This window comes from Gopherus evgoodei, unplaced genomic scaffold (assembly GCF_007399415.2).
Source record: "Gopherus evgoodei ecotype Sinaloan lineage unplaced genomic scaffold, rGopEvg1_v1.p scaffold_262_arrow_ctg1, whole genome shotgun sequence".
NCBI classification, from domain to species: domain Eukaryota; kingdom Metazoa; phylum Chordata; order Testudines; family Testudinidae; genus Gopherus; species Gopherus evgoodei.
Genome location: NW_022059925.1, coordinates 20,584 through 38,825, shown reverse-complemented (window position 1 = coordinate 38,825; position 18,242 = coordinate 20,584). Strand labels below are relative to the sequence as shown.

At 47.7% G+C, this 18,242-nt stretch overlaps 1 protein-coding gene and 1 pseudogene across 1 annotated transcript; both read right to left on the bottom strand.

Annotated features, from left to right (window-relative positions):
- Positions 1 to 112: 112 nt before the first annotated feature.
- LOC115640244 lies at positions 113 to 1,039 on the bottom strand (annotated as a pseudogene).
- Positions 1,040 to 6,034: 4,995 nt separating this feature from the next.
- LOC115640243 (olfactory receptor 287-like) lies at positions 6,035 to 7,775 on the bottom strand (the record flags this gene model as incomplete). Its single annotated transcript, XM_030543040.1, has 1 exon — positions 6,035 to 7,775. A coding segment is annotated over one exon (829 nt), but the record flags the coding sequence as incomplete, so codon positions are not given.
- Between the last annotated feature and the right edge of the window lie 10,467 nt (positions 7,776 to 18,242).

Below are 18,242 nucleotides of genomic sequence, written 5' to 3'. Positions count from 1 at the left end.
TGATTATATTTAGATAGCAGAAAGGATTTATTTAATATTAGTATGCTTTGATAGTTCACCTTATTTCCCCTCTCAGGCTGCCAAAATCAATGATTTCCATTGGACAATAAGATCATGTCCTACTGAAAGCCTTTCTCAAGATTTCCTTAACTTCTTTATTCCTTAGAGTGTAAATGAAAGGTTTAAGCAATGGTGTCACAATAGTATTGAAGATAGAGACAATTTTGTTAATATCCAGTTAATTCTGTTTAGACGGGTCGAAGTAAAGGAAGATGGAGCAGCCGTACAAAATAACCACAACGGTGAGATGAGCAGAGCAAGTGGAAAAGGCATTTTTCTGTCCTTAGGCAGATGGGATTCTCAGGATGGTGGAGATGATGTAAATGTAGGAGATCAGGGTGACTGTACAGGAGCCCAGGATGACAATAAAGCTGATAGTAATGTACAGCATCTCAAAGAGGCGCGTATCTGTGCAGGAGAGCTCTATCCAAGAATCTATGTCACAGAAGAAATGGTTGATGACCGTAGGGCCACAGAATGACAACCTGGTGATCAGAAGTGCTGGCACAGAAATAGTCAGGAAGCCACCTACCCATGAGCCAATGGCCAACTGAATGAACAAGGTGCTGTTCATGATGGAGCTATAGCGCAATGGGAGGCATATGGCCAAATAGCGATCATAGGCCATGACAGCCAGGAGTAGAAATTCAGTGCATCCTAGGGAGAAGACGAAGTACATTTGCAGAAGGCAGCTGAGGAAGGAGATAGTTTTGCTTTGGGACATGAGATTGGTAAGAATCTTTGGGATGTTAGCTGTGGTGAACCAGATCTCCAGGAAGTAGAGATTGCAGAGAAAGTAGTACATGGGGGTGTGGAGGCGACGGTGGGTCCCCACTAAGGATATGATGGTGATGTTCCCTGTGAGTGTCAAGAGGTACACGAACAAGAATAGCATGAAGAGTGAGATCTGCAAATAACGAGAGCCAGGGAACCCACGCAGAATAAATTCTTTCACATTGGTTTGATTCCCTTTCACCATTGGAGCCAGGTGGTGTATCTGCAAAACAGATGAGACCATAAAGGGAAGAGGAAGAAGTACGCAGGTGATTTTGTTAGATGCAAGTCATTGTTGACAGACAACAAACTGAGCAGTCACATATACATCAGGATTCTGAACACAATTTGTATGATGTAGTGGACATTTAGCTCTCAGTGGAAGCTGGAAACCCTCAGCACGTGATCAGCTCAGGGCATTAGACAGAAATGGGCACCCATTTGGCTGCCAGAGCTGGAAAGAGAACCCAGGCATCCAGATTCCCAGTTCCTTTTTCTGAGCTGTTAGGACATGCGCCTCACCTCAAGCCTAAAACAGCACTCAAGAGTCCTGGCCTATATTTTCACAAGAGACTATTAATCTGGGGGTGCCTCTGGTTTTGGATCTCTGTTTCGAGACATCTTAAAGGAAGGGACTGGCCTCTAGTGGGCAACTTGGGCCCCTGACTCTAGCAACAAAAGGACAGTCCACTGTTGTCGCTGTTGATGATGATGGTGATACTCTCATATTTGACTTATACCTCCTCTGAACCATTAGTAATTGTGATAGTACCGCAGACCTCCAGAATCCATTCACCTCTCATTTTGGTCACACCTTATAATAAGGTTCAATTAATAAATAATTGATCTTTTAACAAATGCTTGAGGAATTTGTATTGATTCCACCTGTCAAAATATGTTGCTTACAACTCTGACTTATTATCATTTTTAAAGCTTTCTAATGATGCGCTTATAACGATCTGGAGCATATGCTGCTCATGTCTTTAATGTACTTGTAATCAATTAATTGCTTATAAGAAGGCTTGGAAAAATTCATTTTTTAAATAATTTCAATGGATTATAATGTTTATTTTTAAGCCTTATTTTTGAATTTTTGCACAAATGTACAGAAGTATGGGTTTTCAACATTTTTATTTTATTTTTATCATTTACATTTCCATAGTGTGAGAACTTATGGCAGGGGCAGACAATGTAGGTGGAAGGGTGGGGCACCGTCAGGCAATAATTATTCAATGACTATACATGCTGAAAAGTTGTCAAGCAACATTTGCCTTACTTTCCCTACTTATCAATTTTAATTGTTATCAATGAAAATATTTTGTCATCATTTTATGTGTATATGTTGAAATAGTATTTATTGACATTTCCTGATAAAAATCTAAGCCGTCCAAGCCTATTTAGAAAGCTTTTATAAACAGTGCCCTAATACAAAGGGTGACCCCATTTTCTTCAGTTTAATGAGCCCCTCTGCAAACTGAACTGTCTTTAGTATGTTTTCACAAGTGTAACTGAGATCCACTTAGTAAATAATTATGTTGATGGTACACAGGATGGAATGGACTCTGTGTCCTTCTTTCCGAAATGTGCTGATCACAGAGCTTTTTCATTCTCTTTTCTTTTCTTTTCTTCATGGCAAAAAGTTATTTTTTTCTCTCTAAAGACATCAGATCTGATTTGTAGTAAATAAATTAATCTGCAAGACAGCAAAAAGGTGAAACTGATTCAAAACTGACTATAAACACAATAGAAATTGTCCAACCTGCTTTTATATTGTAGTGTGAGCACAATGCAGAAGCACTGGCTGGCATTCTCAAAGAACCCTGAGGGAATTCGGGACCCACATACATTGCATTTCAGTGGGATTTGTTCATCTAACTTCTTTAGACTCTATTGAAAATCCCAGTTTAAAACCCCCCAGCACAAACAATGAAAAGAAAATCAGAAAGCAAAATTTGTTCTGTTCAAGGAATCTAAACTAGTATTAATTTGAATGTTAGGAATAAAAATAACAAGAAAACATTCTGATTTCAATTAAACATGTGGAAATCCTATGTATTCTGGGAAGATATTCAAATAATTTTCAAAACATACTCACTGTGCTGCATCTGTGGATGTATCCAGTATTGGAAAAAAAAAGATATCACATCAGATGTAGAAGTAACTGACCTCTGAACATGGAGAGAAAACCAATACTGTTATTATTTTTCTTTTAAAAAAGCAGACAATAATGGTGTTTCTCTAACACACACTCTTTGAAACTTGTCAAATGGTTCTCGCTCTCAGCCTGCCCTAATGGAGTCAACCATCAATTGTCCTTTATAAATTGTTTCCATATCTCCTTATATACCTATAACTGAAAATAAACAATCTATATCGTATATGCTACTGTCTTCTTAATTCCTCTGTTCAGGCAAAATAAAAGTGTTTGCTTCAGGGAGGCTTATTTCATCTGCTCGGAGGCAGCCTTCGGACATGGTCTTCAGAGAAATCCACAGACTTTCTCAGGAACTTTGAGTGCATTGCTTGTGGAGTCATTAAATAAATAACTCAAGGACCAGTCCTCAAATTCCTACATCCCCATGTGGGTTTTGTAAATTCGTACACCTACCGTCATAGAGTTCCTCTGCACTGAATTCTGAACAACTTTCACATGCTCGTGCCTTGTGTCAAATCTCCATCGATTATTCTTGGATTTTGTCCCAAAAAGAGTTGGCTGAACAACAGAGCAGAATGAGACATATTCTTTTGCCGGCCAAAGAATAACAATAATACTTAGCTCTTATGTAGTGTTTTAAGAACATAAGAATGGCCACACTGGGTCAGACCAAAGATTCATCCAGCCCACTATCCTGTCTGCTGACAGTGGCCAGTGCCAGGTGCCCCAGAGGGAATGAACCTAACAGATAATGATCAAATGATCTATCTCCTGCCATCTATCTCCATCCTCTGAAAAACAGAGGCTCAGGACACCATTCCTTACCCATCCTGGCTAACTGCCATTAGTGGACTTAACTTCCATGAATTTATCCATTTCTCCTTTAAATACTGTTACAGTCCTAGCCTTCACAACCTATTTAGGCAAGGCGTTCCACAAGTTTACTGTGCACTGTGTGAAGAAGAACTTCCTTTTATTTGTTTTAAACCTACTGCCCATTAATTTCATTTGGTGACCTCTATTTCTTGTATTATGGGAATAAGTAAATAACTTTTCCTTCTCTAGTTTCTCCACATCATTCATGATTTTTTATTCCTCTATCATATCCCCCCTTACTCTTCTCTTTTCCAAGCTGAAGAGTCCTAACCTTTTTAATCTTTCCTCATATGGGACCCATTTCAAAACCCTGATCATTTTAGTTGGCCTTCTCTGAACATTTTCTAGTATCAGGATATCTTTTTTTGAGATGAGGAGACCACATCTGTATGCAGTATTTGAGATGTGGGAATTAGGTACCTAAATTCCTTTGAGGCTCTGGGCCTGCATTTCTGATTCACATCTATGTTTTTGGTTTGTGTGACTCCAGGTAAATATCTCCCACCCCCACACTCTCTCCCTCAGACTCATGCTGGCATTATTGAAGCCATTTTATAGTCTCCTTTCCCTGCTGTTAGTTCAGTGGAAAATTCTCCCTAAATATCAGTGGATCTAACAGAAAATAGAGCATCGGAACCATATCATCCACTCACTTGCACTGGTTTGACACAGGTATCACTCCACTGATCAGAATCTTGCGCCCTGTCTACATAGTATGTGTCTGATTTTCAGAGGAGCTGAGAGAATCACAACCTTGGTCAAACCACATGGATCGGATCCTCACCTTGTGTAAATCAGCACTGATTTGAATTGAGCAATGCTAGTTTACACCTGCTGGAGATCTGGCCCACTTTGACCTGGGAAATCAGGGACTGTAGATGACAGTTTTTCATTTTCTTGCCCTGGTTGCAATCTAGTAGACACTGCATTTCCTTCTTAAAGATGCTTTATATTTACTTTCTTAAAATAAGTGCTAAAAAAACCCTTTCCATTTTCAGAAGATTCGTTTCCCTGAGTCAACTGAGTTTGAAAGTGTTTTGCTGTCTTGAAACACAGGAAAATAAAATAAAGCACAAAGCATCTGTCATTCCCACCTCATGCACCAGACATCCTCTGCAGGAGCAACAGCAACCAGACCTCGAGGTGCTCACTCACACTTTGATCTTGTTAACACTTAGGCCAGATATCCAAAGGCTTTTAGGCACATAAAGATGCAGTCAGGTATTTTCCAAAGCACCTTAATTGATGAGATGCCTAACTCCCATTGAATGGTAGGTGGCTAACTTGAATAGGCACTTTTGAAAATCTCATTAAGGCATCTATACACCTAAGTTTCATTGATTGTAATGGGCAACTTTAGGCTCCTAAATGCCTTTGGAAACCTAGTCTTCCATCCATTGACCGCGGGAATGAATCTTCATTTATTTCTTCAGTGGAGCAGGAGTAGCCCAATACACAGGGATTGTTTCCAGGGTAGTCAATTTGTGGACTGAGGGTTGGATGGCAAGAGTCCCATCCATGGGCACACCCATTTTTGGCCCACCGCCTGACACTTTGTGCCCTATTCACACTTGTTCACCAGTTTGGCGTAGGATAGGATTAGGGCAGGACCCAATCTGTCTTTGAACCTGCTATGCCAGTAACAAGTCAGATGAGTGAAGAATCATCCTTCAGACGGGAAAAGGTTTATTCAACTTCTCAAATGGGATTTTAAAAGGGACTGGCTAACTGGGTCATGATTTTCAATGGGACCTGGATGCCCCTTTGAAAATCCCAGCAACTATTTCCTAGTAACAAATCCAACTTTGCCGGGGAGCCCCAGTCATGCATTCATGGACCAGGACCCCATTGTGCTAGGTGATTAACCAAACAATGGTCCCTACCCCAAATAGTTTACAATCTAATAAAGACAGCATGAAATCACCTGTATAAAAACATTATAGGACAAAGCAGAAAATCTCTGGAGTTCACTAGGCCAGACTGTAATGGTCTTACTCACATGAGTAACACCATTGACTTAAATTTTACCCCCTGTGGATAAAGTTATATACATTGGCTTGGCAGAATTCAATGGGTAATATCAATGTTTACTTTTAAGCATTCTTTTTATTTTGATCCATTTAAATTTTCGCAGTTGTGGGAAATTATAGGGGGTAGGGGTGGGAGGAGGAGTGGCCAGGCAATTATTTAATGGCAATAGACATTCAGATTCAAAAAGTTAAGCTTTATGAGCTGTTATAATACAAATTGTCAACATCACATGTCAAAATATCCACACCTAGATCCATGATTATATTTTATTGTTGTTTAGGTTGCAATTGTTAAAGGTGTTAAATTGCTAAGAGTTAGGCCCACAAATCCCATCAAAACTGAATCAGGTTTTGATGCCTAATTCCTGGAAAGGCTGAGCCTGATTTTAGCACCTAAATACCTTTGGCTTCTGGACCATAGAGCCTTGTCAAAATGTTGTAATAGAGCTAGATATATGTCAAATCATGTGAAAGATAATAAGAAGCTGTGTAATTTGCATCATTGTGTTGACAGATGTGACAAAGTATTATCACAGCTTTCCAGTCACATCCAAGTCTTCTAAAAGTTTTCAGAGAGTCTTATCAACATTTTCTGGATTGTAAGAAAAGTGATGTCAATGCTTGTGGAGCTACATCAAAAGTACTAGAGTGCTAAATGTCAGAAGCAAGTATCTGGGTAAAATGGAGAAATATATCATATCAGGCTAGTTTATATACACAAACAATGAGGACTTGATGAACACTGAAAATAACCCCCCCTTTCCATCATTCCAGCAGTTTAAAAGGGTCTTTCAGACCTTGTGAACTACAGTCACACCCATTTTAAGGTCCATTTACACTGCCAAAAGAATTCAAAGTTGCCTTATTGTAAATGAGACTCAGTCCCGGTAACATAGTTTCCAAATTCTGGGCCAAATTCTGCATTATTTTTATTTGATTATATTTAGATACCAAAAATGATTTATTTAATATTCATATGTTTTGATGGTTCACTTGATTTCCCCTCGCTGCCTGACTAAATCAGTGCTATCCAGGCCATTAGACAATAACGTCATGTCCTATGAAAAGCCTTTCTCATGATTTCCTTGACGTCTTTATTCCTTAGAGTGTAAATGAAAGGGTTAAGCAATGGTGTCACAATAGTATTGAAGACAGAGACATTTTTGCTCATGTCTAGTGAGTTCTGTTTAGAAGTCTTGACGTACAGGAAGATGGAGCAGCCGTACACTATAACCACAACGGTGAGATGGGCAGAGCAAGTGGAAAAGGTCCTTTTCCAGCCTTGGGCAGATGGGATTCTCAGGATGGTGGAGATGATGTAAATGTAAGAGATCAGGGTGACTGCACAGGAGCCCAGGATGACAATAAAGCACCTAGAAATGTACACCATCTCAAAAAGGCTCGTGTCTGTGCAGGAGAGCTCTATCCAAGAATCTATGTCACAGAAGAAATGGTTGATGACCGTAGGGCCACAGAAGGACAACCTGGTGATCAGAAATGCTGGCACAGAAATAGTCAGGAAGCCACCTACCCATGAGGCAATGGCCAACTGAATGAACAAGGTGCTGTTCATGATGGAGCTATAGCGCAATGGGTGGCATATGGCCAAATAGTGATCATAGGCCATGACAGCCAGGAGTAGAAATTCAGTGCAGCCTAGGGAGAAAACAAAGTACATCTGCAGGAGGCAGCTAAGGAAGGAGATGGTTTTGCTTTGGGACATGAGATTGGTAAGAGTCTTGAGGATGGTAGCTGTGGTGTACCAGATCTCCAGGAAGGAGAGATTGCAGAGAAAGTAGTACATAGGAGTGCGGAGGCGACGGTGGGTCCCCACTAAGGATATGATGGTGATGTTTCCTGTGAGTGTCAGGAGGTATATGCTAGGTCAGGCCAAAGGTCCATCCAGCCCAGTATCCCGTCTGCCAACAGTGGCCAATGCCAGGTGCCCCAGAGAGAGTGAACTGAACAGATAATGATCAAGTAATCTCTCTCCTGCCATCCATCTGCACCCTCTGACAAACAGAGGCTAGGGCCACCATTCCTTACCCATCCTGGCTAATAGCCATTAATGGACTTTACCTCCATGAATTTATCTAGTTCTCTTTTAAGCTCTGTTATAGGCCTAGCCTTAGTAACCTCCTCAGGCAAGGAGTTCCACAGGCTGACTGTGCGCTTTATAATCAGTAGATCTCAAAGCACTTTACCAAGGAGGCCAGGATCATTATCCCCCTTTTACAGGTGGGAAACTGAGGCACAGAAAGGGGAAGATTTACACCAGTTGTTTGAGAGGGGACTCAGCTCCACTCACTCCAGTGGAGTTACTCCTGGTTTACACTGGGGTGAGTGAGGGGAGAATCAGGCTCACTGACATCAGTGATTCATAGATTTTAAACATGAAGGCACCATTATGATCATCTCTTCTGACCTCCTGTATAACCCCAACCAGGGAATTTCACCCAATGATTCCCTCAGCAAGCCTATAATTTGTGTCTGAGCTACAGCATCTGTTTTGAAGGAGACATACAGTCTTTATTTAAAGACTTCATGTGATGGAGAACTCACCACACCCTTGACAAGTAGTTCTAATGGTTAGTTACCCCCATGGTGAAAAAGTTGCTTCTTATTTCCAGGCTGAATTGGATCTCATTCTGCTTTTATCTGCTAGATTAAGGACACCTGGACTATCAGGAATCTTCTCCTTTTGCAGGTACTTAGGGCCAGATTGTTAAAGGTATTTAGGCATCTAAAAATGCAGTTAGGCACCTAGTGGGATTCTCAAAAGTGTCTAGACAAATTAGGTGCTTATCTCCCATTTAAGTCAATGGCAGTGAGGAGATTTTTAAAGCTACACTACATGTCTATCTGTATCTTTAGGCACCTAAATCCCAATAAAAATCTGATCTTTATAGGCCATGTTCAAGCCACTTCTTAAGCTCTTTGGTAATTTAATAGATTGAACTTCAAGGAATAACTCTTGTTTTATACTAAGACTGTAACAACATAAGAACAGCCATACTGGGTCAGACCAATGGTCCATCTAGCTCAGTATCCTGTCTTCAGACAGTGGACAATGCAGGATACTTCAGAGGGAATGAACAGAGCAGGGCAGTTATCAAATGATCCATTGCCTGTCATCCAGTCCCAGGATCTGGCAGATCAGCAATTTTAATATTATCCCACCTACACTGATGGGGATTCTTTACTGCCTTATGCTTAGGTCTTGGAAAAAGAAGTCATCTCCAGTGAATAAAGGATCCTCCAGCTTCAGATCTTGACTATTTAGGTAAACTAAATAGTTATTGTTATTTTACCAGATTCTACCATGATAGACTACAGCCTCAACTGGGGTGAATAGGTGGACAGTCCCATTCACTTCTTGGATTGGTGCCAATTTGTGCCTAAAGAGAAATAGGTCCAGCATTCTCAGTGGCGCTATGATGTATAAACCAGCTGAGGACTGTATATTATATTTTTAATGAGTATTTTTGTCCTCAGATGTACAGTGGAGCTAGATTCGGCTATGATTTGCACCATTGTCAATACAGAGGACTCCCACTGCTTGCCCAATAAATCAATCTACCCACTTGATTTAGCATTTGGGCGGCTCTTCTAGGAAGCCCATCTAGTTTAGTGATTGCAGTGCTATATAAACTGAGGCTGGGAGTTTCAAAGGGGACTAAGCCAATGGGAACTGGGCACTTATCTCATTTTGACTCATTTAAAGTCGCAACCTAAAAAAATCAAAATTAAGTTGCATTTGATTTATTAATAGTGGATTGGGTTCTTCTCTCATATAGAACCAAATAAGCAAGTAGATTACTCATGATTAGGTTGTGGAAACTCCAATGGAATTCTTCCAAATTTCAACCAACATAGCTCCATTCCCTTCAGAAGAGCTACTCCTCATTTACATGAAAAGGAGAATCATGCCTATTGGTTTCAGCACAGTAGCTTGTGATTTAGGCCAGTGACAATATGATGAGAATAAGACTCAATGTACTAGGGGCTCATGAGAAATGACAGATCAGACAATTGAGGCTTTCCCTGCATCCACCCAAAATGAAGAGCATAGACACTAGCAGAAATTTGACTGGACTTTGGCTCAGTAAGAACTGAGTAAGAATCTCAGGAGTCTGCACTGAAGTCAATGGGCTATCATGGCCCAAGTAACAATATTGCCCCAGAAAGCTGGGATTTTTAAAGGGGCCTAAGGCAGTTAGGTGCTCAAGTCCCACTGAAAACCCTAACTCCTATAGGCTCCTTTGGATATATCAGCCTAAGTGAGCACTAAGCAAATAATGAATGAGAAGAAAATAAATAACGAATAAGGACTGAGTACACACCAAGTAAACTTTCTCTTTACCTCAAAGTTTCCCCACACTGCATGCTTCTTTTGGCGGCATGTAGAGTACAGACATGGGCAGCCCTCTAGCATGGGAATAAATCACAGTGTAGATGGTGAGGCACAGCTTAATGGAGTGAAGACACCCCTGAAGCCTGTTTGTGTGTTCTCAAGTTCGGACTCCACACATCTCTATTCACCCAAGGAGTGCTGTCTACACTGCTATTTTCAGATGTGTTGTGTCCTGCTGCCTCCCCACCACTTAAGGGTGAGGGGTGGGGAAGGGGCAGTGTAGCCATGCAGACTCACCCTTGCAGCACCTACCACTGGTCTCTCAGGGAATTAGCTTGATTTCCAGCTCAGAGTATCCTCTGCAGGCCGGTGATCCACCTTACTATTGGTGTTAGCCCCCGTGTCCCTCCGTGGACCCCGTGACCCTTTTACCTGGGGTGCTGCCCCTGGCAGTAACTCCTTTCTCTCAGGGTCTCCCCCTCCCAGGGGAACCCCCACCCACTATCCCCACCTCACCTCAGTAACAGGCTACTGCCAGTCATCGTCTAGCCCCCGCACCCTGGGGCAGACTGCAGTATCAGCCACCCATCACTGGCAAGGTTGGGTTTGGAACTGCTGCCTTGGGCTACCCCTGGGCTGCCCTCTGCAACCCACAGTGCCTATTGGCCTTGTGCTGGGCAGCAGCCTGGGCCTTTCCAGGCTGGAGGCTCTCCAGATCCTCTGCCTTTCCCCAGACCTGCTCCACTCAGGTTCTCTGGCTCCCTGCAGCCAGGCCCTTCTCCCTCTATAGGCAGAGGTAGACTGTTTGTTCCTGGCGTCCCTGGCCTTTTATACAGGCCAGGTGTGGCCTCATTAGGGCATGGCCTAGCTGCAGCAGCTTCCCCAATCAGTCCAGCTTTTAGAGCTGCAGCTTTCAAGCCCTCCCAGGAAGGAGTGGTGGTCCACCCTGCTACAGGCAGCTATACTGTATAATGGGCATTAGGGGCAGCAGAGAGTGGGGGTGGGGAAGATGCGGCTATATTGTATAATGAGCACTAGGGGCAGCAGAGGGTGGGGGCGGGGAAGATGCAGCTATGCTGTATAATGGGCACTAGGGGCAGCAGAGGGTGGGGGCGGGGAAGGGATGGCTATACTATATAATGGGCACTAGGGAGAGCAGTGGAGCTTGTATCCCCAGTGAGCTAATAGTCACTTTATCTAACTGTCCATCCATCCAATTGTCCATCTAACTCTCCATCTGTATATTCATCTCTCCATCCACATATTTTTTTTCTGTCTGTCTGTCCATCAGGATGTTTCATTTTTCCTCCTTCTGCTATTTGTCCATCCAATTATCTATTATTGTCAGATGATACCAATGTGGTGCTCTGTTCTGTTCAATGTTGATAATAGTCGGCTGTGTGCGTGTGTTCCCCCTGTGTGCTGCCCCGGCTCTGCAGATATCTGACACAGCAGACCCAGAGAGAACCCCAATGACCACAGACTCCGATAAGGTATGAAGGCACCTGGCCAGGTTAATGTCAAATGAAGCACTGTAATAGTTCCTAGCAGACTCTACAGAACATACTACGAATATGTGCCCCCTGACAATGGACCGGCTCAGTCAGTGGAGGAACTCTCCACTGCCCCGTAGGTCAGACAAAGATGTCCACTCAGGGATGCCTTCTTATACACAGGTACAAACAGGTTATGCATCACTGAACGCAGTGAGGTACAGCCCTTCTACGCATTAGGGTGCTGCCTATCTCCTGGTACAGGCTGGTTCAAACAAACAAGTCTATCCATCATATTGTCTATCCACAATATTGTCCTTTTGACCCTGTCTTTAGGTTGGGTCTGCCTGTTCCTTGTTATCTCTGTGGGATGTGCTCGTACCAGGCTGTTCTGGTGCCATCGTGGCACACATTCTTTAACAGCCTTCCTCTTGCCAACTTCTGTGAGAAGGGCCTGCCTCTGGCTCACAGCCTAACTTTGCTTTATTCTTGGCCATTACTTCAGTTCAGGCCTCAGCTTCATACCGGGTCTCTGATACCAAAGGTTTATGTCTCCGGGCCTCATATTACTACATATATCATTGGTCTGTCTAACTGCCCACCTCTACATCTGTGAATCTGCCTTGCAAGCCATTCATCTGCCTAATCATCTCTCTGTTTGCCTGGCTAATTTTTTTTTTAACATTTCTATCTATCTATCTATCATCACTAATGGACCCCCCTGTGGAAAGTGGACTTCAGTGGGAAGCGGCTGTTGAGTGGGTACATGGTACAGTCATAGGCACTAATTTCACTTTAAAGCTATATCCTGATTTTTGGAAACTAAGGAATATTCCTTCTCATCCTGTGTGCTGCTAATTTCACAGGCAAAGCAGGTGGGAATTGGAGCTGACAAGAGGCTCACAGTGTGAATGTAACACTCTGACAAGGGCAAAATTGGCAAGGGGGTAGACATTAACAAGAGCTATCTCAGTCCCTGGTAGCTGATCAGAGAAGTAGCAATGAAAATTCTGCCCACAGGGTATAAGGTGTTTTACCTTAAGGACGCAGCTGTTTCTATATGTCTGATCACAGAACTGGAGTGATGGTTCCCTAGCCTGAAGGAACCCTGATCAATTTCATTTGGAGTATGTTAATTTCACCTATGCTTTGCTTAGGATAAAAATACTAATTCAAAAAACAAAACAAAACCAAAAAGCCTGCTTCATTATGTGCTCATTAAAAACATCCCTGTTAGCAACACAGCGACTAAAACAGTCTCTCCAATTGGCCATGTAGCGCCTGTGACTCTGTAGAGATTTAGAGGAGGACACACGGGTCATTATAACTTCACATGCCTTAACTGGGACTCTGAGAAATAACAGTTTAGACCTGGATGCTGTCTGGGGATCTGAGAAATCTCTCAAGGAATCAAGGGCCAGTGGCAGAAGCAAAGTTACTCTCATTTTAATAGGTCCCACTGAGGGCCATTAGAATGGAAATGTTGGGAAATGCAGGTCTCAGTGGCAGTCTCATCAGGGCTGATTAGAAAGGAAAGTCAGAGTCATTGACTGAAGTGAAACAAAGGAAGGGAAGGGTTTGTTCCTATGTCAAATAGACCCCTATGGGTAAAGTGAACGGGGTCAAGCTGTTCATTCCCAGCCCTTGTGAAAGGTGATCCCTTCCTTCATCAATTTCATCAGACTTCTAGGTAGTGAGGGAATGTAAGTGGAGGTGGTGGTGGGGGGCAGGGGAGTTTGCAATGAAACTGACATGTAAACAAACCTCAGATTCCCATTAGGTTAGCAAAGGCAGCCCAGCCCAGAGGCAGGTAGCAAAAGGTAATTTCAGGTTTCTAGGCCTCAGTGACAGAGATCAACCAATGCACCAGGGTTGTGACAGGCATTACTGTGCTATCTACAACCCCCAGTTCTGCCGATGCCCTCAGTCCTAACCCACACCTCCCCCTCTACTCCTCACCCCCAATATTCCATCTCTGGGTTCCCCCCCACACAGAGCTCTGTGCGTGCACACTCATCCTGACCCGCATTCCCCTTACTATCCGAGCCCTGGGCTCCCCGCAACACACAACTCTGTTCATGTGTTAAACCCTGATCTGCAGCACCCTGGGCTCCCCCTGTGATGGAATGCTAAACTGCATTGTACTGCTCAGCAGGGACGTTGCTCTGTGTGTGAAATAACTTGTTTAAGCTGACCTCAGCCATACCTGGCAGAGCATTGAAGGATCTTACAGTGAGCAGACCTGGTGTGTGCCCTGCTCTGAAGGAAGCTCTGTAGCCAGCTGTGTCTATGGGTATCCGAGAGGTGGGTGGGCGGAAGCCCGCCCACTGCTAAAGGATCCTCCCCCAGCCTAAGGGGAGGATCCACAGGACTTCAGAAACCCACTAATTCCGGAGGATAACTAATAAAAGAACAGGGACAGGAGTGAGGTCAAAGGGTCATAAGAAGGGAGCCTGACGAGGACATCGAGCAGAGAACCCCGGACAGTGCCCACTGCTCCTCGAAGGCATCAAGGGAGCCAGTGGACGCCGCCCAGAGGAACTCCGCCCGGATACGTGAACGGACCATGGATCGGAAACAAGCCCCACAGTCACCGGGGTCTCCATCGACCAACCTCCTCTCCCTGGTCGTGTGAATGGCCTTTTTAGCCAGGGCGAGGAGGAGGTTGACCAGGAGGTCCCAGGACTTCGTGGGGCCACGGATAGGGAGTGAGTAGAGAAGGAGGTGAGGGGAAAAGTGCAGCCAGACACGTAAGAGGATGTTAATGAGGAGCCGGTGTAGGGGCTGCAACCTGGCATACTCTAAGTAAATGTGCACCAGGGTCTCCCTCATGCCGCAGAAGGGGCAGGTGTCCAGGACAGGGTTAAACTGCGCCAAGTACACACCCGTGCTCACGGCCCCATGAAGGAGGTGCTAACTGATATCCCTGGCAGGCCTCGGGATCAGGGTGGAGTAAAGGCTGGCCCACCGGGGCTCCTCACCCTCCAGAGGTGGCAGGAGGTCCCGCCACTTTGTATCTGGGCAGGACACGAGGGTGAGGAAGTGAAGGGTGTGGAGCACGAGTGTGTAGAGTTGTTTCCTTGGCGTGGTCTGAAAATGGACAGGCTGCAGATAGTGCAGCCTGCTTGCGGAGAAGGGGCAGGGAGGCCGGTCGGGTCTACGGGGCAGGGGCCCGATGAAAAGGTCCAGAGGGCCTGGGGTGGTGGGGATGGGCGGGGCATGCCCTACTGCAGGACCCGGTCGAGGTAGGCCCAAGCAGCGGGTGGCAAAGCGGCCTCCACCTCCTGGAGTACGCGCCGGGGAGTGCTAGGTCTGGAGAGTCCCATGCGTTGAGCGAGCGTCCGGGGATCCAGCCAGCCTCCCCGGTCGTAGTCCAGGAGGTCTCCGAGCCTGGTAGCTTCCGCCAGGACCAACCTCTGGCACACAGGAGGGGATTCCGCCACCTGCACACGGAGCTGGGGACTGTGTAGCAGGGGCTCCGTGAGGAGGTCGGCCCCCTCGGTGGCCGCCACGGACCTGGTCGCAGAGAACAGCTTCCAGGTCCGGAGGAGGTCCTGGTAGAAGACCGGCAGCCCGGAGAGGTCTCGCGGAAGACCCCTCGGTTCGAGATAAAGGAGCTGCCAGTCGTATCGGAGCCCTCAGAAGCAGCGCAGGAAGGCATGCACCAGAGCTCTCCACGCCGGACTACCCGAACCATAAAGAAGCCACTGAAGTGCTTGGAGGTGGAAGACATGGACTTGAGTGCGCAGGCACTTTAGGCCCTGCCCTCCCTCCTCCAGGGGCAGGTGGAGTACCCCTGCAGGGACCCAGTGCAGTCCTGGCCAAAATAACTCCAGAACCACCCTCCAGAGGTTGGCCAGGAAGCCCGGGGTTGGGACCAGGGTGTTTAGCCGGTACCAGAGCATGGACAGGACTAGTTGATTGAGCACCAGTGGCCTCCCTTGAAGGGAAAGGCATCGGAGGAGTCCTGTCCATTTCCGGAGCCGCTCCGCCACCTTGCCCTGCAAACCTTGCCAGTTCCAGGCAGAGATGGATGCATGGTGGAAAGGGAAACGCCGAGGTAGAGCAGCGGACCCGCGCTCCACCGGATGGCCTGGAGCGCGGGTGAGAGGGAGCCTGCCTGCCACCCGTCCCCGACCACCAGGCCAGAGCTCTTGACCCAGATGACCCAGGCGGAGGAGGCCACCGAGTACACCGCCTGGCAAGCCTCCACCCGTGCCAAGTCGCCCTGGTCCCGGACCATGAGGAGCACATCGTCGCCGTACGCCGACAGGACCTGCCACAGCTCCGGCTCCCAAAGCACCAACCCTGTCAACCTCCTGCGGAGGAGACAGAAGAAGGGCTCGATGGCCAGAGCGTACAGCTGGCCCAAGAGGGGGCACCCCTGCTGCACTCCCCGCCCGAAGCTGACCGGCTTGGTCAGGGTCCAGTTGAGCCTGACCAGACACTCTGCGGAAGCGTACAGCACCTGGAGAAAACCCACAAACTGGGACCCGAAGCCCAACGCTCGCAGAGTGCCCAGGAGATACCCGTGGTCCACCCTGTCGAACGCTTTCTCCTGATCCAGGGACAGGAGGACGAACGACAGACCATCCCTGCACCCAAGATCCAAGAGATCCCGGACCAGATAGAGGTTATCGAAGTTGCTATGGCCCGGGACGGTGTAGGTCTGGTCTGGGTGGATCACGTCCTCCAGCACGGACCCCAGCCGCAGCGAGATGGCCTTGGCGATGATTTTGTAGTCCGTGCTGAGGAGCAAGACGGGACGCCAATTCCGTAGATCGCGGAGGTCCCCCTTCTTCGGCAATAAGGCGAGCACAGCTCGCCTGCACAAGAGAGGGAGGACCCCACCCTGCAAGGACTCGGCCCAGACGCTGGCCAGGTCTGGGCCAAGGACGTCCCAGAACACGCGGTAGAACTCCACGGTCAGCCCGTCCATGCCCGGAGACTTGTTGGTGGGCATGCGACGGAGGGCGTCCGAGAACTCGGCCAGAGAGACAGGCAGCTCTAGCCGGTCCCGGACGCCCGCGCTGAGCGTTGGGAGCCCGTCCCAAAGCACTCTGCGAACGGCAGGATCGGTCGGATCCGGGGAGAAAAGGTACGCGTAGAAGGTCCGGGCCCTCTCGCACATCTCCGCCGGATCCGGGAGGGGGTTGCCGTCCTCCGCCAGAAGGCAGGTGACATGCTTCTGGGCCTCCCTCCATTTCTCCAGGGCGTAGAAGAAGTGGGAGCCACGATCCATCTCCCGAAGGAGGCGGATGCGGGAGCGAACAAAGGCGCCCCGAGCCCGATGGTCCTCGAGGACCCGGAGCTCTTCCCGCTTCTCCTGGCACGCTCCGCAAAGGGATGGATCCTCAGGGCTGGCGGCCAGACGCCTCTCCAGCTCTAAGACCTCCCGTTCCAACTGCCCTATCGCCGCATCCCTCCGTCGGCTGACGCCCCGGGTGTAGTCACGGCAGAAGAGCCGGGCGCGCACCTTCCCCACATCCCACCAGCGCCATGCCGAGGGAAAGGCGCGCCGCTGCCCTCGCCAGGCCAGCCAGAACTCCCGGAAGGATGCCACGAAGCCCGCATCCTCCAGCAAGTTGTTGTTGAAGTGCCAATAGGCAGGCCCCAGCCTCTCCGCACTGAGAGAGGCCGTCACGGTGACGAGGTGGTGGTCGGAAAAAGGGGCCAGCCGGATGCTGGAGGACTGGGCCCATGAAAGGTGGAATCGCGACATGTAGATGCGGTCCAACCGGGAGTGGCACGACCGATGGGCTCCCACCCGGACATAGGTGAACGTAGAGACATCGTCCGGGTGGTGGTCGCGCCAGACATCCACCAGGGAGTGATGGTTGACGATCTTCCGGAGGACGTCCACGGCGGTCTGGCTCTGCTCGGTCCCCGAGCAGTCCCGCTCCTCCAGGATGATGTTAAAGTCCCCGCCCAGGACCAGGCACTCACGAGGATCCAGGGAGCCGAGGAAGGCGGACGCCTGCTGATAGAATGGCAACCGCTCCGGGGCTGATGTCGGGGCATAGACGTTCATGAGGTTCACCACGAGCCCCTCCAAGCAGACCTGGAGGTGCAGCAGGTGGCCTGGCACAGCCTCGGCAACCCCCAGCACCTCCGGCCGTAGGTCGGGGGAGAGCAGGGTAGCCTCTCCAGCACTACGGGTGGTGAGATGGCTGAAGTAGACCCCGTCCCCCCACTCCAGCTGCCAACTGGCTTCAGCGGCTGGATCTGTGTGGGTCTCCTGTAGGAAAACCACAGAGTACCCCCCTCACGAAGGAAGGAGAGCACCTGGCCCCTGCGGAAACCCACACTACAGCTCCAGGTGTTCAATGTGGCAAAGATGACGGGTGCCATGAGGAGGGCTGGAGGGGATCCTCGCCGGCAGGGATGCCCACGGCCCCCGGCGGGCCACGCAGCAAACCGTGACCCACTCTGAAGGTGAGCAAGGAGTCATGGAAGCTGCGGACCCGGTGGTAAGTGGCGGCACCCTGCTTCCCGTTCCT